The 20,610-nt window shown below is 42.9% G+C and overlaps 1 protein-coding gene across 1 annotated transcript; it reads left to right on the top strand.

The window, feature by feature from the left end:
* Positions 1-325: 325 nt before the first annotated feature.
* Positions 326-19,644, top strand: piwil1 (piwi-like RNA-mediated gene silencing 1; the record flags this gene model as incomplete). The annotated part of the gene is made up of 19 exons (XM_079754427.1): positions 326-394; positions 618-708; positions 1,703-1,831; positions 2,330-2,544; positions 5,144-5,265; positions 5,405-5,485; positions 12,482-12,679; positions 13,197-13,510; positions 14,048-14,165; positions 14,298-14,412; positions 16,287-16,474; positions 16,887-16,959; positions 17,305-17,505; positions 17,744-17,847; positions 17,924-17,994; positions 18,071-18,224; positions 18,304-18,429; positions 18,515-18,662; positions 19,528-19,644. The coding sequence occupies 19 exons, from the start codon at positions 326-328 to the stop codon at positions 19,642-19,644; spliced, it is 2,634 nt and encodes an 877-aa protein (XP_079610553.1).
* Between the last annotated feature and the right edge of the window lie 966 nt (positions 19,645-20,610).

Consider the following 20,610-nt stretch of genomic DNA (forward strand, 5'->3'; position numbering starts at 1 on the left):
CCCTCGGCCTCGCGAGTATGCCCGAGAGTCGGTTTGTTAGCGCTCGAGGGGTCGAACTTGTTCCCGAAAAAAAGGAATTCGTGTTCTCTATGGCGTTAAATTCACCAAGGCTCGAACGAATAATACAATTAATAACGTAACGTCGTGTGCTAATGTTACGCCATCTTTGATTTTACTTTTAACTTGGTTCAACGACGATGTCAAGCATATTAGTTGGACGTTTATGTCCAACCCATCAATCATAAATGTGGTGGTAGTTTTTGAGTTGGTTGTTCTTCAGTTGAAAACACTCTGTTTGGTTGCAACAGTTTAGAACACCTTGAACATGACTGGTCGTGCAAGAGCAAGGTCAAGGGGCCGTGCGCGGGGCCTAGATACGGCGACACCTGGAGTGGTGAGTTGCTTATTCCTGCAGGAAATTAAATGAAAAAAGTAAATTATGTTAGTTTTTTATTGTTAACGATGTTAAGTTCAATACCATCTAGTTCAAATTATGAACTACGTTTATATAATCTGAACCAAAAGGTAGTAAGTGGACTCTCGATGTGGTTAACCCTTGCCCTTTTTCATGTAATGTGTTCATGGGTTGATGAACTTCCATCTTGTCTTTCCCAAAGTTCCAGGAGCACGTGGTGCCCAGCGCCGCGTCTGGTGACGGGGACCTTCCAGGTAAACGAAAGGGGCCTCCGGGACCAGGGGAGACGGACTGTTAGAATACCGTATTTCCCGCACTATAACGCGCACCGGATTATAACGCGCACCTTCAATGAATGACCTATTTTAGAACTTTTTTCATAAATAGGGCGCACCGGATTATAAAGCGCATAGCATAGAAGATACTGCAGTCAAACGTTAGACTGGGGATGCGTACTGCATCCACTAGATGGAGCTGTGCTAATTGTATAGCTCGTCACGCGCAACGCAACTGTGAGGACGAGTTGCTGCATTTAGCAGATATAAAACGGGAACCTTTATGACAAAAAAGTAAAACACAATTACGCAGTTCCAAATCTTGGATTTTTAAAATATCTTGCAAACGTGAATGATACAAAGTAGAGCATCGCACCCTCGAATCTTGTAGTGTGGCCAGTCTTCCGCCCGATTTCCTGGCTCTGTGATCGTATAGTGTGACCTTCCGTGAGTAAGCGCAGTAAAATGCTGTGTGCACTGACTACAATAGCCGTAATGCTGCAAGCGGTGTGGCTTTATCGTAGTCGTAGTGAAACATTTTATTATTATTATTAAATTGTTTTTATTGGTTTTTCATACTGAAACATTTCGACAGAGCGCCGTTTACAACCAGTATGGATCAACCAATTAACCAATTGATCCATATATAAGGCGCTCCGGATTATAAAGCGCACTGTCGTTTTTTGAGAAAATTACCGGCTTTTAAGTGCGCCTTATAGTGCGGAAAATACGGTACCTTTTGTGGACATATCTTGAGTTTTTTCTTTTTTGAAAGAGCATAAACACCACTCAAAGATGGTATAGTGCAAATATATGGCTCAACTGCAATGTGCATAGGATGGCATATTTAAATGGTTGCTACTTTTTCTGTTGGAATACCTGTATGTCCTTAACTCACTGCCACTCCATTTGGCCTATGAACAGCTACATGCTTCCACTACAAACTACATTTCCTGGTGTTCTCGTTATACATTTTCAAACTGTAATTTTGACTCTTCCTTTATTCCAGCAGCTATTTCAAAGATCTCTGCTGGGTTCCACGCAGTGAAGTTTGGGGATAGAGGTGGACGCCGTGGAGATTTCCACGATGAAGGGATCTGCACCAGGCAGGAGATGGCGCACGTCAAGGCATCAAAGTCTGGTCTGTGACGTGTGAAACCGGTCTTTATTGACTTTTTCTAAATTTGTGTTGGTGTTTCTCCAGTGATCTAACTGCCATTTACGTTGAACAGACTGTACCCATATGCTTGTAGAGCATTTTCCTTTTGGTGCGAAACCTGCATTAACGATCTGCATTTGCACATGAAAAGCGGTGTTCTTTCCATCATATATTTTCATTGATTGTACTACTGGTCAAGCAGATTACCTCATACGCATTTGAATATGACAGTTCTCAAAGAACTATGAACAATGAAGATGCCATCTTTCTTGTCTGCCTTATTTGAATTAAGATGAATAATAAAAACCACTGTGTCCAACTTTATTTGATGAATTATTGTGGCTATCCAAACCAAAGTCAGTACATGTTTATTAAATGCAGGGAGAGATCGTCAGACCCTGGATCAGCCCATGAGGATAAGAAAACCCATGCCTGAACATATTTCGGATGCAGTATGTAATGATTATCTTTTTCTCCCAGGTAACTCTGGCCAATCCATCGCGTTGAGGGCCAACTTTTTCGCCATCACGTCAAGGCCCCAGTGGGTGCTGAACCAATACCATGTTGACTACCAGCCCCCCATGGAGTCCCGCAGGCTGCGCTCCGCTCTGCTGTACCAGCACAGTGAGTTGCTTGGTGTGGCACGCAGCTTCGACGGAGCAATCCTCTTCCTGCCCCACAAGTTACCCAACAAGGTAAGAGTGCAACATCGCAACAAACTGCTGCAATATATTTTGTTAAAAGGGCAGTTGACATGCATGTTTTGTAGAACTATTGCAAGTGTTAATGCATCACTGTTCTTCTGTTATTTTTGTTATCGAGGTGAGTGTCTTCCCTCAGCCCATATTCGATAATCTTACATAAGCGTATTCATAGTTCTGTGACCAGATGTTAACCTTGAACAGTTCCCCTAAAAAAAAATTTAAAGGAGAAATCCGGTGTAAAATAGATCTGGGATATGTTTAATATAACGAGTTGGGATGTTCGTTTGGGAGCAAAAAAGCGCATGTAGACGCATTCTTAAGTTGGCTGTTTTAAGCCGATTCTACCAAAACGCTATAAACTTGGAACGAGGGGGGCATGTGTTATGTTTAAAACTAAATCGCTATTTTAAACCACTTTAAAGGCTAGAAGTAGCCCCACACTTCTTTGGTAGTATAATAAAACGAGGCATTGATAACTTTGTAAGTGTACAGATTGTTTATTAAAAAGGACATTTTATACACACGTTTACACACTCGTTCCAAGTTTATAGCGTTTTGGTAGAATCGGCCAAAAAAAGCCAACTTAAGAATGCGTCTACATGTGTTTTTTTTTGCTACCAAACGAACATTCCAACTCGTTTTCGTACTAAACATATCCCAGATCCATTTTACACCGAATTCCTCCTTAAAGGGGAAGGCTTTGTTAGTTCTATATTCACATTTGAATTAAGGGATCTTCAGTGGGGAACCAATGGGACCGTCCGCAGTCCAAGTCTAGCTTTGTTAACTGAAAATGTGAAAAAAGTGCGTTATAAGTGACTAAAAGGGATGGAATTTCGGTCAGGTTCTAGCGTGGACCCACGGTGACTTGGTCCACTAAGGCTGCCTACCCCCCCCCCCCCTCCGGCAGGGATTATGTACACATCTACGTGCACTTGTCCAAATATTCTGTTAGTAGGGCTATTTGATTGTTCATTTTAGCTGTTCTGTTAACTGGAATGGTGCTGCATTGTTTTACATGCTGATGATCATGAGTTGTATGTAGGGCTGCACGATAAATCGTTATAAAATCGCGATCTCGATTCACCCCCGTGTCGATTTAAGTTTTAAATTAATCGATTAATTCGATTCTCTTTTATTTATGAGCCGAGTCCAACTGACAAACGTGACTTTCTTCTGTGAGTTTAAAACATAGGTCCATGGTTTAAAAGCACTCCCAAGCACTCTCCCTTCTAGGTTCTGAGAAGGGCTTCACCCTCAGCCAATGACGAAGCGCCTTTTAGTCACGTGTTTCACTCATGGCGCAGCAGAGAGCGCAGTAGTTCGGAAAGATAGTGCCACAAGAGATTAACAGTGAAGACAAAATGGATTTTGATGATGAGGACCCAGCTACTAGTGGCGAGAATCAGCCAACCCCTCAGACACAAACGGAACTTTTTCCAAAAGAAGGCTCGCATTCGGTGGTGTGGAAGTATTTCGGCTTTAAGCAAAACAACGAGGGTCAGTCTAAAGGGATTTGCAAGGCATGCTTTGTGATCGTTGCAGCACCGCAAAGTAACACCACAAATCTATACCAGCACCTCAATCGTCACCACAAAGTGCAATATGATGAAGCTGTACAAGGCAAGAAAAAGTCTGAAAGTCGTCCAACATTAACAACACAGACATCCATCCAACACAGACATCCACCTTGCACAAGGCAACCCCATACCCACATAACTCCAGTAGGAGTAAGGAAGTAACGGACGCAATTGCTTACCATCTAGCAAAGGATATGGTTATGGATATGGTGAAGATTAATCTTAATCTGGTGGGGGCAAAATACGTCTGTATATCTACCGTTGTCTGTGTTGGGGAAGAAATACCTATGCATTCCAGCTACCAGCTCACCTTCTGAGCGGCTGTTCAGTACAGCGGGCAACATTGTGACATGCCACCATGCATCACTAAAGCCAGAGCATGTGGACAGACTTGTGTTTCTGGCCAGGAATCTTTAAGTGCCATGGTCAGGGTCACATATAGGGTCATATGAGAGGCATATGTTCCAAAGAAAAGATTTGTTTCATTTATGCTTATTTATGTTAAAGTTGGTTCAGTATACTCGTTTTTGATACTGCACCTTTTTGTTGTCATGGTTCATGTGTGCAATAAAAAAAATAAATGAAAAGAAAATGTTTTTTTATTTGTGAGAAAAAAAATTGTGGCAGAAATTCGTGATATCGATTCTAAGCAAAAAAAATCGTGATTCACATTTTTCCCTGAATCGTGCAGCCCTAGTTGTATGATTTGTAACTGTATTTGACATGTTTTGTCGTCATTCATATCCTTGCATATTGATGGGGGTTTTGTTGGGGTCGAATGGGAATACTGTGTAATGAGAGAAGTTATCCTTCTCCATTGACCAGCTGTTAGATATCATAGATGTATTCTATTGTGTATTATAGAAGCCTATATTATAGTAGATTTTACAAGGTTGTCTATTAGCGGAGGTGGTGCTCTTCTATACAGCTTTAGGAAACCCTGCTGGATGTCATAGTTTGTTGGTGAAACCCCTGGTTTCTCATTCAGTACGACTTCATTCCTGTTGTAGGAGACGCTGCTCCTCAGTGAGACCAGGCATGGAGAGAAGGTTCAGATCAAGGTAACTCTAACGAATGAGCTGCTACCCTCTTCACCGGTATGCCTGCAGTTCTACAACATCCTCTTCAGAAGGTCAGTTGTGCTTTTAACCACAGAAATTTATGAATTGGCTGCAGATTAGTTAACTTTTTCTGGTCTACAGTCTAAATGTTGGTATGATTAAATACATTTATACATGTCAGATTGATCTGTGTATTAATGTCATGCCAAGGATCCTGAGGTTGCTGGACATGCAGCAGATCGGGCGCCACTACTACCAGCCCAATGACCCACTCAGCATCCCACAGCACCGGTAAGGATGCCTCCAGTCTGATGCAGAAAATTATCTACCAGGCTGCCCCAATATTAGAATATCCGGCTATTCGTTGGTTAGGAATTCAAATAATGTATTAAAATCGCAATGCGGTTTTCTGATATTGATTTTGGTTCTATGAAAAAGTACACAAAAAATGTTGTTTTTTAACGTCTTAGTGGTGCAACGGATCAACCCTCACGTTTTGGGACGCAAGTGATCCGCGGTTCGGCTGATAAAAAAAAAAAAAAATTGTGCATTCATGTGATCGGCGCATGTTTAAAGGACAATTCCGGTATTTAGCACATTGAGCCCCCTTTCTAGTTTGCCTAGGATGAAATATAGTGGATGACACACCGAAATGTTGACTATTGGTCCTGTCTCAGGTATTTGGCTCATTTCGAATCGCCCCTGCCTGCTTCAGAATGGCTGGCTTTGGGCTTTCACAAACCTGTCCTTAAAACAACCCTAAATGTTTGTTTTCAGAAATATGCAACTCACCGAGTGGTTAGTGGTGTTCGTTGATGTTCCTAATCAAGTATCTTAGCGAAATACTGTTTCTGTCGAGTTTTATTTGGCATTTTGTTAATCCCATTGAAGCGGCAACGGGCTGTTTATGTTTGGTTGTAGTCTTTTTGCTCGGTTCTCCGTATCAACAGTAGGCCTAAAACCAAGTGAAAAGACTACAACCAGTCCCCCTTTCCGTTTCCGGTCAACGAGCAATGAGTCTTCAAACAAAAAATCGATGGTTTTACAAATTGCCAAATAAAACACAACAGAAACTGTGTTTCGCTACGATACTTGATGAAAAAAAAAAAGATGAGGATGTCTGCATTGCCTGGGGAGAGCATAGACTCTAAACCAGAGGTATTCAACTAAAATTCAAATGGGTCCAGTTAAAGAAAATGTCCTCAAGCAAAGGTCTGGAACATCATGTCTAACTTAAGTTATGATTCAGTGTGAAATATTGAAGTAGCCTAGTAGTTGTATCAACGTCTGCATGTAATCAACAACTGGCTGTCAGATCAATATAGGAAGAACAATTCAAAAACATTTCGACAATATTTATTGTCACTTTAATACAATTATTCAGATAATATTGAAGATATGTATTATTTAAGGTTCAACTGACTCAACTGAAACTAATCTCTTCAAGGAAAAGAAGGGCTGCATTAAAAATCAAAATGGTGAAAATAAATATAATAATCTTAAAATAAAGATAAAATATATACTTCATTTTTGTTTTTAATAAAAGAAAGTATAGCAGTAGCTTGAGTTTTCCCTTTTTCTTTGTGAATGTTTTAACAGTCAACCAATTTCAAAAACACATCTTAACAATTGAACAGTTTTAGCTTCTCTTTCTTTCCCTCTTTTATCCATCTCCCCCACTTTCTGTTGTTCAGTGAGAGAACTGAGCTCTAGCTTGTCCTGCCAAGAGTTTAAATCTAGGCTGGAATGATGTCGGGGCCATTCTCATGCACATGTGCAGGTGCTCATTGGTGAGCCTGGATCAATATTTACTTTTAATTATGTTCATTGCAGAGAAAGCTGCCTCGCAGCTGTATGTGGAGTCAAACATGGTCAATGTGTACAGGGCTACTTTCCTCAGACCTGGGAAAGCTGTCTCAGAGACCATTTGGAGCCAGAAAGTGGCGGGGTCAGTTATTCCAAAGTGCTTTTTCAGCGCCACATCTGCTTGGAGATCAATCAGTTGCATCTGGAGAGGCCCAGTATTTGCCCATTTGAAGTGCTGTGTGACTTCCTTTGAGAACCCACTGACATCTGATTATAAATGGGTTCTGAATGAACAAGGTGAGCTGCTGTCCAAAGCGGAAGCCGTCAAAACGTTTGGAGAAGTTTAAAGGGGACATCTCATACCACCAGGTGTGAGTGTGATTAGCCATTACAAGCAGGTTTGAAAATGTGCAGCATTGTGACATCACAGGTTGGCGTGTCCATCTATCCGACACACATCTAGATGGACACGCCCACCTGTGATGTCACAATGCTGCACATTTTGAAAACGGCTTGTAATGGCTAATCACACATACACCTGGTGGTATGATATCTCCCCTTTAAAATCAGCTTATCGACAAAGTCAACAAAAGAAGACGCATCTCTCTGTCCCCGAACCTGTTCATGCACTGCTGGGAAGTGTGCACAGTCTCCCTGCAGGTCTTTTGTTTCCTCTGAAAGGAGCGGACAGCTGTCATCAGTTCACAAATTGTATTGTCCTTGCCCTGTAGCTTCAAATTAAGTTCATTAACCCATTTGTACCGGATGCTGCGCGGCGTAACATTGCATCTACCGCTGGTTGCTGCGTAGCGCAGCTTTGAATCTCATGCCGGCTGCTGCGTAGCGCAGCATTGTTGATTTGTCATCATTTTCATGACGAATGCAGCATATAATGCATTGTCATTGGTTCAAATACATGAGGTGGGTCTTGTTCTTTTCTTAAAACCACGTGACCAGCCAAACGTCGTTGTTGGCCGACAATCCCATCAATCAATCAGATATACACGTGCAATGTTGAACTTTTTTCCTCTGCAAAAATGGCTGCGATCGACGAGTACTGTGACAGCGACGGCAGCGATTTGGAGTTGGGAGAGAGTGAGGAGTTCGAGAGGGAGGTGGTGGTAGAAGGGTTGGTACCTGATGATCCTTTGGATCGAGCCCAGGAGTGGTATTTGTGGGTAGAAGGAGAGGATGACGACTAGAAGACGGACGGATGGATACTTGCCCCGAAATCCGAAGCAGTTCACTCGCAAACCGGGACCGAAGCAGCCGATTGCCGTGGATGAAACCCCCCTGGACGTATTTTCACGGATATTCACTGATGAACTTTGGGACATGTTGGTGACCCAAACAAATGTTTATTCTGATCAGACGCGCGGCCAGACCCCATCAAACTCGAAGTGGAACCCCGTCTCCAAAACCGAGATGAAAACGTTTGTCGGGCTGTGCCTCACTTTTGATATCATGAAACTGCCAGCACACCGGGATTATTGGAGGCAGACAAAGTGTACCAGACACACGTCCCCAAGGCCATGGCACGGGATCGTTTTGACATGATCTGGAGGTAATAATTTGTATTCCTGCGCTATTTCCGAGTTGCTATGTCTTACCGCAGCGTTGGCGCACTGAAGTCTCCGTCATGGCCAATAATGATAGTGGTGCTATAGCCTTCTGCTACTATTAATATAATAATGTCATAATTATTAAATAGCATAATAAATAGCAGTGTTGGGCAGTAGCTTCACTACTTGTAGAGAAGATAGTCACTTACTACAATCCTCAGTAGCTTGGTGGTAGCTTCACTTAATCCTGAATAGGTGTACACGGGGGCTCTTCAGGGTAAGGCTGAGAAAGACCTGGCTCACCGCATTGTTCTGGACCTGGCCAAACCTTATTTTGGAACCAAGCTATCCATTTATATGGATAACTTTTACACTGGTGTACCATTGATGGTGACCTCAACATCAGGGGGGTACAAGCTTGTGGGACGGTGCGTGCTAATAGGAAGGGCCTCCCCAAAAGCAAGGACCTAACAAAGCAGGCTGGCATGAAGAGGCACGAATACAAGGTGGCGCAGCAGGATGACCTGACCTTTTGTATATGGCAGGACACCAAGGCAGTGATGGTCCTGTCAAACTTCCATGACCCGACAGCTTTTGGGTCAGTGAGGAGGAAGGCGAATGGTCAACGCCAAGCGGAGGTTTACATGCCAGCCTGCCTTGCTGACTATCAGCAGCACATGAAGGGGGTAGACCTGCTGGACCAGATGGTGGGATACTACCAGATCCAGCATAGGTCTCCAAAGTGGTGGAGGAGGCTGTTTTTTATTTTCTTACGGTGGCGTGCTACAATGCCTTTGTGGCTGCCAGGTCTGTAGGAGGAGCCAACTGGAAATATAGGAGGGGCGGCTACAAAGACTGGCTGGAGGATCTGACCATGCAGCTGATCGTGCCCGTCACCAAAAGAAGTGCTCCCAAGGTGCTTCCCACCAGCCCAACTGGAGCTTCCGCTGAGCATGACCTGGTCCAGATAAACCAGAAGAGGAAGACCTGTAGGGAGTGTTCTCTGAAGCGCAGCGGCACCGACCTGCGTCCTGGGTCCACGCTGATGGGGTGCAGGCAGTGTGACCTTCCTCTGCACCGTGAGTGCTTTGTGCACCACGTCCTTCGCCACGCGAGATGATGCACCACGTCCTTCGCTACGCGAGATGGTGCACCACGTCCTTCGCCAAGACTGATTTGTTGTGTCCTTTCCCCACTCCTTACCACCTCTCTCTCATACCAAGGTGCCTTGGTCTGTTTGTTGGCATGTTTTAAAATGTTATTTGTTATATTAAGTGTTATTTGTGATGTTATTTTATCATACAAAATATTTTTCCTTACCAATCTGATTTTGAGATTTTTTATAACAATGTTTATGTTAGTGCTAAGGGAGCATGTTTTAATAAAACCTGTGAGTCTTAACTTTTTAAATGCAATTTATTTCATGTTTCTATGTGCTACAGAGGCTTAGACATTAAGGTTTTCATAGACATTGACAATTCCTAGTATTTTTCAGAAAACCCTCAGGAGATAACAACATTTATATCTATTATACACAGGTTTTTATAGACGTTTTTTGCAGGCTTTTTAGGAGTAAACGGGTTAAGGTGTGAAGTGATATCAACCAAAAAGGCCACATTATCTATCCTTTTCTCATCTTTTAAAAAGAGAAATCTTGCCTTCTGACTTCTCAGCTCTTCCAAGAAAACTGCTACTTCCCTTCTGATGGACCAAAAGCGCTCTAACACCCTGCCTTTGTTAAGCCATCTCACCTTGTTGTGCAGCAACAGATTGTCAGCGTTTGCATCAACTTCTCTGAGGAATTCCCTGAGCATGCGATGCTGATAGGAAGAGGATGCCCTGAGAAAATTGATCATCTTCATCATTGTGTTCATCACTTCAGCATGCTCATCTGACAGGGTGGAGCACAGGACAGATTGATGAATTATGCAATGGTAAGGGATGAGCTCAGGATTGTCCTCTTTCATTCTTGCCACAGCTCCGTTCTCTCTCCCTATCATGGCAGGGGCTCCATCTGTGGTTATTGAAACCACTTGTTTTGGCTCTATTCCTCGCTTTGTTAACATCTCCTTAATGGCAAGGTAGATGTCCTCTCCTCTTGTACTGGTCTTAAGGGGAGTTACACCTAACACATATTCACAGAACTCTTTCTTTTCTTGGTTGAAGAACCTTGCATAAATTAACAGCTGAGCATAGTCAAGACACATCAATGGACTCATCTTCAACTAAGCCTACACATGGTACCTTATGAATGGCTTCATCGAGCTGGGCTAGCACATCCTGGGTTAACATTTCTTTGTGGCTGATGATGCTGACATGGGTATTTGCTTTATTTTGTCACAAAGCTCTTCTTTCTGTTTCCCCTCAAGTAAGGTTTCAGCTACTGCACTCATGCACTCCTTGACAACCCCTCCATCAGTAAATGGCTTTTTGTGTTGACCCAAAATCCAAGTGACTCTGTAGGGAACATTCATTAGCACGTTGTTGGGCAGTGAATGAATGGGTCAGAATCCGGGTGGATTGTTCATATTGGGCTCTGAGACTGCTTATTTTCTGTGACCGCAGTTCAGACTTGAGTGGGTATGTCTGGTGAAAAACTATGTGCTTTGTCTCATAGTGGCGTTTCACGTTGCCACTTTTTTATGAGTGCCACTGTCTCTGAGCATATGAGACAGACTGGTTTTGTGTTTCCAGTGGGAAGAATGAACATGAATGAGTGTCCATTCTGGGTTGAAAGCTCTGTTTTCGCTGTCCACTTTTCTCTTCTTAGAGAGCGCCATGTGTAGTTATTTTTCTGACTCTGGCTCACTCTGTCTGTCTCGCTGTCTTTCTCACTCTTCTCCCGCTGTATTACTCACTCTTCTCCCGCTGTCTTTCTCACTCTTCTCCCACTGTGCATTCCCAGCCTGCGCCGGGAATGCACAGATTGGCTGAGTAGCATCACGTGGGATGGCTTAACTCGAATGCAATTGGTCAGTGGATTTCCTGATTCACTATACCAGTACCGTAAAGTCTGGAAAAGCTGCGCCGGTCAAAGTAGAAGTGCCCCGTCAAGATTTAAAATACTTCAATCATTTATTGACTATAGGTCCGGGTCCGTATAGGACGGCGTCTGGGTCCGGACCGCGGTCCGCCTGTTAGTGACCCCCACTCTAAACTCTCCCCAGGCAATGCATACATCCTGAATTTAAAGTTGTAAATCCAGGTCTGCAGTAAATAAAAAAAATAAAAAGGAAGGAATCCTTTTTATTTTTTTTATTTACTATCCATGTTAAAAAGAAGGAATAATGCCTCAGATTGCACTTTATTTACTTTATTTCATGTGGACACAAGCAATTTTTTTGAATATTTAATGTGCTTAAAGGAAGCAGGATTATTACCTAATTTTTCACTTTATTTGGTTTTTACACATTTGAAGATTTTATTTAAAGTCACATTTGTCTTATCTTTTTTGTTGTTGTTGATCCGAAAATGATCCAAACCGTGACACGATCCGAACCGTGAGTTTTGTGATCGGTTGCACCCCTAACGTCTATGCATATTTGGGAACGGCAGGTAGGAGGTGGGTTGCATGTCTAAATATCCCAGTAATAAAATATAAATAAGGGTGCTAGACATCCGAGAATGCTTCAAGTCAATGCTTCAGTTGAGGTAATGGAAGCCATCATTAGAAATGATGCCAAATATCCCAAATATGGGATGACCGAACTATCATGTTAGTTTTAGATACAGGGATCAGAATGGTTTTCCTGTTCTAAGCCCAACCTGTAGACCCATTTGAACAAGTGTCCTCAAACTTTCTGTAGTTAATATGGTTGTGTAGATTTGTAATGGTTTTCAGAGTGCTGGAACCTTTCCTTTTTAACATGCCCTGAAGTGGTTATGTGTCAGATGAAGATCTGTGCTCCTCCTACCCCAGGCTGACCATCTGGCCAGGCTTCACCACCACCATCCTGCAGTACGAGTCCAGCATCATGCTGTGTACAGACATCAGCCACAAGGTGCTACGCAGTGAGACGGTACTGGACTTCATGGTCAGTCTGAGACAGCAGTGCGGACCCCAGCGCTTCCCTGAGATATGTGCCAAGGAGCTCATTGGACTCGTGGTCCTCACCAAGTAAGGGTTAACGACTGACCCAGGACATTGTTTTAATTGGTATGAGAGACTCTGTAAGAGTTGCAGGACATTAATCACAGGTCCCCTTAGCCCTTAATCACAGGTACCGCCTCAAAGGGAATAACAGGCCATATTTTTATGAACCCCCCCTGACCCTAGCCCCCCAGAGGGCAAGAAAAAACACCCTTAATTTCAAGGAAGAAATCATGAAGGAATCAGATGGATTCATTCCGGGGATGTTTAGGAGTGCAATGGGTGCCATAATGCACATGCATACATGCAGGCAAAACATTATTTAGTCCAGGCGTTCGTAGTCACTGCGACATGCCAGGCATCCACGGCCATCCGCCATGCTATAACTGATGGAACAATGTCTTAGAAGGGGATAGTGTATACAAAAGATGTAGACAACTGCTAATTTAGTGACCACACAAACGCATCAATACAACCAGGTTGGTGCATACCTGCTTCATAGTACAGCATCAGAAGATTGTTTAATTCAGAACTTCTTTGTCAGATACAACAACAAGACCTACAGGATTGATGAAATTGCATGGGATCACACCCCCAACAACACGTTCAAGAGAGGAGACACAGAGATCTCCTTCAAGGACTACTACAAGACGGTGGGTACTGACCAGCATGCCCTCTCTGGCATCCCGGTCGTGTCATCGTTTGTAATATTTCACCCGTCTTTCTTAAAGCAATATACACTGGAGATCACTGACGGCAACCAGGTGCTCCTAATCAGCCATGTGAAGAAGCTGGGTCCTGCAGGGGCTGCCCCCCCCGGGCCAGCCATGCTTGTTCCGGAGTTCTGCTATCTCACAGGTCAGCCTGGTCCTGTTAGATCTCCGCCATAGTCTCCCCATATCAATGTATTCCTTGAAACCGTGAGCTAAAACTGCTACTTTCCTATTGCAGTGCAATGCAAGCCAAGTTTGTAAAACATGGCGTTGTACAAACAAAAATCAAAGCAAAGTATGCTTTCCAGCAGGTTTTATTAGTCATTTTGTTGTAGCTACAACAAAATGACTAATAAAACCTGCTGGAAAGCATAATTTGCTCTGATTATTTTATATTTTTCGCAAAGCAGTGACTACTCTGAGTTTCACAGCTTTGCAAACAAATGTTTAATGTTGCTTTAGGACTGATGTTTTATGCCCATCGACCTGTACACTGGGATCTGACGAGGGCTGGAATAAGCCTAAACTTCTCGAAACAGACTTTCAGCGAAGTTGGCCCCTGAACCGATCAATTTCATCGTAAACAATCTGAAAACAAGGCTTAAAGTGGAAAAAAAACGTAAGTTTTTCTATCCCTTTAAGTTTTGAATTACTGAAGCTCAAGCGATATCTCTTCCCAAAGGTCTAACTGATAAGATGCGATCGGACTTCAACATCATGAAGGATTTGGCTGTCCACACCAGACTGAACCCAGACCAGAGGGAGGTCCGCCTCAACAGATTTGTCAACAGCATTCAAACGTGGGTCTAACCTTATTAGTGTTGATTCTGGCTGTGTAAAGATGGCCGATGTTTGTGCTGATTCGGTTTTCAAGCGTTGACAGAATGGTATCTAGGTTTAATAGTTAAACTTCAAGGTCTTACATGTGATAGGAATAAAGAAGCACAGAAGGAGCTGACCACCTGGGGGCTCAACTTCGATAAAGAGCTCCTGAATCTGACTGGAAGAATCCTCCCAGCTGAGAAGATTATCCAGGGATCGCGCTCGGTAGGTAACTGCATGGGCCTGTAAATGATGGAATGAGGTTTTGGGTAATAATATAATCACACCTGCAAACTTGTCGCTTTTCGGCGACAATCGCCGTTTTCTTGGTCTATTGTATCATTCACGTGAATCACGTAGAACCAGAGAGTTTTTTTTTAGGTGGGGGAGGCTGTCCTTCATATGCATGCAATGCAGGCTAGAATTGTGAAACATTATTGGATAATTCTTATAATTTACATTTCTCTGGGCCAATCGGAATCTCAGCACTTGCTTCAGAATCTTGAAGCACACAGCGCCGACTGTGCTCGCATATGGATGAGACGCATGGCTACCACGCGAGTCTGATGGAAACTCTTAACGTCAATTTGAAGAAGGGGTGTATGGTATAAAGGGTATAGAAAGTACACCAGTGTGAATTTGCGCTACGGTATGGATTTTTGACGTGACCGGTAGACCGTGTTGTGTGTAACGCGCAACAAAGTAGCGCGTTAATACAGTAATCCAACTACTTTTTCATGTAAAAAGTAAAGTTACGCTCAACTACTGAAAATATGGTAACGAACCATAGTTCCTTTTTCAATTCGGCGCAACGTTACTTTTCCCAGGGACAGATTTGACAGCGATACTGCCTTCTCAGGCAGTATGCTATCGCGCAGCAAGCGCGCCTGCGTGCTTGCCGGTAGTCCCTTCACGACCTCTAATTCCACACCGTACGAGACAGACGGTAGCGTGAAGCTGTCTCTGCATATCAGACATTGCTTCCGCAGGCATTTTCCAAAGCCAGTCCTTAGGACAAAATCTACAAATGTCGATAGAAAAGGCTTTAAAGAGATAGTCAAAACACTCGATCCCAGGTACGCGTTACCTGCCGGCACACATTTCAGCCAAATTGAGATAACTTTACTGCAAGGTCCGCAAGCAAGTGGGGAAACAAATCCCTACTATTAAACGTCTTTTTACGACGTTTTTCAGAGATGGAAGTAACTTGAGATAAGATTTTTATTTTTTTTATGCAGTTTTGCTACCTTACCAGTATTTTACCACTACAGAAGCATTAATATCAAAATTAGAAGATAAAATTTACATACCGTGATGATACCGTTAACAGTCTATGCCTCAAATCATACCGTGATATACATTTCAGTCCATACCGTGCAACCCTTATTTGAAGGAACTATCATGTTAAAGTCAAGCTTTTTGGAGCAAAAACAGCTATTTGTTTGCTTGATTCAATTAACGTTAGCTACCGCTTTTTTGATGTGATGTAATTTACAATAATATTGTATTTTTAGGACAGAGTCAACGCCGAGTACTGCAAAAACGTGAATTCGAACAACATAGGGCTATTTAGATAAATAATCTGGCAAGGGTGTTGTCCTAGGCTAATACAGCAGCAGCAAATTTCTGTATAATAAAGGGCTACAGTTTGCATCCAAGTCTGTCATTTGAAATCTTTCCTTTGTATTGTGTGCTACAACCTCCGTAATGAATGTTCACGCTAAATCCTGCCCAGGGTAGCTCAGAATTCGAGTAGCCGTATATCTCGAAACACCGATCAGTCCTTGGACCGATGATTTTCGCCCACCCCGTGACACTGTCACCTTTTTTACTCTGAGGAGTTTGCAGGTCTGTATATATATAATATACAATATATATATATATATTCACCCAAAATTTACTTTGTGGTGATAATGGTTTGACTCATCTTTGGAACATTGCGTTTAGGCAGTAAGAATATGTGACTTTTCTAGTCATCGCTTTTTTATTTAACTGTAAAAGCTGTCTGTTCTGGAGAAAAGCTCTTGATAAGGTAGTTGTTTGCGTTTTCTCGATGAAGTGCATGGTCAGCTCAACCTGTCTCCTGTCTTGTTTCCCAGTACGACTACAACCCGTGGCAGGCGGACTGGTCCAAGGAGATGCGTGGGTTACCGGTGATCAGCGCTCCTACCCTGGAGAACTGGATCATGTTCTACACCCGTCGCAACGCCAACGACGCCCAGAACCTGCTGCAGAGCCTGAACAGGGTCTCTGGTCCTCTGGGGATCCGCACCCAAAAACCAGTAATGTGAGTGACAATAGTTTACATTATATCCTCCAAAACGATCAGTATAGTCAAGTTATGTTTCTGCAGTGGACTGGCTGCTCCACTGGTTGCACCTTATCGATCAATGTTATGCCAGGGTTTCCCAAAGCACTTTACAGCTTAGGCTAAGCAACACACGCCTACCGCCTTAACTACAACGTCCCAAAAATAATAATCTATGCACATTCATTCTGTGTATAGATCAGGCTGCAGGGCAACAGACTGCATAATAATTTGAGCATAAATGCCCCCCCCTTCAAAATTAGTGATGGGAACGAAGGAAAAATATGTTGAAGGACATTTTCGTATCATAGTGTCATACAACTTGATTGCCATTCTAATTGAGTTGTGACAGCGAGGTTGGCTTGTTTTCACTGAGTTGTCCTTCCTTAAGGGTGGAGTATGAAGACTACCAGGAGTCGCTCCTCAAAGCACTGCAGCACAATGTTGAACCTCAGACCCAAATGGTTTGTTCCCCTTTTCTCAACCCCACCTCATTAACTATATAGTAATTTGGAAGATGAATTTACGCAAAGCGACTTAAAGATAACATGTGTTTGCTTGTGCTTAAGGTGCAGGTAGGGTTGGAGCATATTGCAGACATTTGAGTATTAGCCTAGTCATAACACACAAGCCACTACAATATCCTGCTGTTGTTTAAGTAACATTGTCAAGTGGAAAATATTTTTTTCATCCACTTAATTAGCTAAAACGGTTGTATTATTGGTTCAATCCCATATGGCTTTGTGAAATAGAGGATGTACACTTCTGTTGAACGTTTGAAGTCTATTGACTGGTTTTTTATTTCCCAGGTGGTCGTGGTCCTGCCAAGTAACAGGAAAGACAAGTACGATAGTGTGAAGAAGTACCTCTGTGTGGACTGTCCCACCCCCAGCCAGTGTGTGGTTGGTCGGACTCTGAGCCGACCCGCGGCACTGATGACCATTGCTACCAAGATCGCCCTGCAGATGGCCTGCAAGATGGGGGGAGAGCTCTGGAGCGTGGAGATCCCTGTGAGTGACACCTGGACCACACCAGTCCTATAATATTCAGAATAATGACACACTAGGTTAGCTCTTCGTGTTGGTGCTCAGTGTGAGCTCTGTGTATTGAGTACAGTTTACTGGTGATTATCTTACCTTATTTGACTGCATGACTTCCTAAAATGTTATCTAGTGATAAATTAGGATATGGACATGTTGATGTAGTTTCTCGCTGACCAATACCACTGCTTTGATCTCTTGTGTACAGCTCAAGCAGCTGATGGTTGTGGGAATCGACTGTTACCATGACATAGTTGCTGGGAAGAGATCCATCGGTGCTCTGGTCGCCAGCCTCAACCACGGGATGTCACGGTAATACGGTGAACGTCTTCAATGGTCTCCTTGAAGTAATAGGATGCACCTGTAACATGCTTCTCCTGGTCTCCAGGTGGTTCTCGAGGTGCGTGCTCCAGGACAAGGGACAGGAGATCATGGACGGTCTGAAGATGGCCATAGTGGGTAAGACTCTAAAGTCCTGCATCATCCACTATAAATTGAAAGTTACCCGAACAGTAAATGTCCCCTGTGTATTCAGGTGCGCTGAAGGATTACCTGAAGTTCAACGGTGTCCTGCCGTCGCGTATCATCGTGTACAGAGACGGCGTGGGCGACGGCATGCTGCAGAGTGTCGTTAACTACGAGGTTCCCCAGATCATCGACTCCATGAGGTCCATTGGGCAGGACTACATGTGAGTCATTCTAGACCCAAGTATGCATTTTTTTTTTCCATCAGCTTCCCTCTAGGTGTATTAATCTGTCCCCCATTAGGCCCAAGCTGACGGTGGTGGTGGTGAAGAAGCGTGTGAGCTGCAGGTTCTTCGCTCAAATCGATGGTAAAGTGGCCAACCCTCCCCCAGGGACAGTCATCGACACAGACGTGACACGCCCAGAGTGGTGAGCCTACGCCTATTGTATGTTTCCCTGCTATAGCGGTGTTCTCCCAGACCACAGTCTGTTCACGCTGCCTTGACTTCCCCAGGTACGACTTCTACATCGTGAGCCAGGCAGTCCGCGTGGGCAGTGTCACCCCGACGCACTACAACGTGGTGTACGACACGAGCGGGCTGAAGCCTGATCACATGCAGAGGCTGACGTACAAGCTCTGTCACATGTATTACAACTGGCAGGTAAGGAGTTCATGTCACGGTGGGGAGAGTATGAAAATAACTGCTGAATTGAAACACGTTTTGTTAAGCTTGCTTTAAAAAATAGTATTGCTAACATTATTTATATAAGGGCCTTCATTAAACCAAAGTGATTCACAGGAGCACAAAGTTGGCCTTTTTCAGGTACACCAGTCTTATGCAAGCTAAATGTCGGGCTACTTTGAACATAAATAACATTTACACAATGTCTTGCTTTATTGGGGTTGCACCAACTGAAGTTACGACATAGTTAAGATATAACCTGAAGTTTACACCTGCCTTAGGGCTAACCTCTATCTGACCTTTGTGTCTTATAAATTAAGATTTAACCTAAAGTTTACACCTGCTCTAGGCCTAACCTCTATCAGACGGTTAATGTGGCTCATAAGTTTCAAGGATAAGGAAGAAATGACGGATGATTGAAGTAATAATTCGCTGTGTTCATTGTCTCATATAAACATGGCGCTTCGGATTGATTTGGTTCCCAGGCTATGTCGACGTAGCACTAACATTTAATTTGCACTACTCACAAACCTCCAAAAGAGCAGATTTTCAAAAGAACAGCAGGGCCACTGAAGAAAGATGCAACTTCTATTAAACTAGGTAGATATCATAAGCATGATCTACCATTCCATGATGGCACGGTCAAAATTTTTAGGACTAAAACCTCCTGCTTCTCTACCTACCTACCTCCCTCCCTCCATTAAAAACCCTCTAAAGTGAGTGTTAGGAGCCTGTTTCAAACTAAATGTACCCTATGAAAAACACTTGTATGTATAATACATATGCACAGGTATGGTCTCTGAAAGTGATGGATTGTTTTAAATCGTCTTTTCTTTCCCTCTAGGGAATAATTCGTGTGCCAGCGCCGTGTCAGTACGCCCACAAGCTGGCCTTCCTGGTGGGTCAGAGCATCCACAGGGAGCCCAGCATGAAGCTAGAGGACTACCTCTTCTACCTTTGAGTCACACGGACAAGGCCCTGTTAGTTTTATCCTGTTCATTCAGTTCCATTTGTGTTTAGATCAAGTTAATGCCGTGGCAGCCTCAGCTCCTCCTTTGAATGTTGATATGTTGTTGCTCTTCGGATCACTTGACCGCTTCACATGGTGTAAGGAGTGCATCTTAAGGCATAGAATATCAGTTTTGTTTCCTATTGTGAAAGAAGCCAGTGATACTTTGCTTTGATTATATATTTGAATATATAAATATAGGTTTCGAGTTTTTGCAAATCTATTCACTGTGTAAATGTTTAAACTTGGCATAAAAAGTTTGTCCTCCAAGAGTTTTATATACATTTGTATGCTTTGATTCAACTAAAATTAATGTGTTGCGTTTAAAACCAGTCTTGTCTTTCATTACTTGAATGTTTGTCTAGTTCTATGCAAGGGTTCTCATGGTTTTAAATTTGCTGCATTTAGCGCCAGATGATCTACTAACAAGACTCATAGTTTGACATGGTAGTTTGTGTAATTCATTACAATACAAAGCACAGCTAATTGTAAATAAAGGTGATCAATTTCAGGTTCATGTTGAATTTAAATTTGATTGTAATTTATAAATGGCAGGGTGTTTAGGAAGAACAGTAGCCATGCCAAAATTATAAAATATTAAAATTTATTTTGATTTTTAAAAATTTGCACATGCACACCCACACAATAATTTGCATCAATATAGGCTGATATAAAGCTAGCACACAATCGCAGACTTGGACAATATGGTCTAGAAGACACCATGGGGAAAGCTTGCACGGTTTGGATTAAAAAGTTGAATTTACAAAAAAGGCAGTTCGAAAATCAAGTATAAACATTTAAAAATGTACAAATGGACAAAGTACAAAAAGAGCAACAGTCATCCAAACGGAAAAGAAGCAATGACTGTAAGATGGTCCATAAATGGGTTAAGATGCACAGAAATCCTTGGGACTAGTT

Source organism: Pollachius pollachius, assembly GCF_949987615.1.
Source record: "Pollachius pollachius genome assembly, chromosome: 1".
NCBI lineage: Eukaryota > Metazoa > Chordata > Actinopteri > Gadiformes > Gadidae > Pollachius > Pollachius pollachius.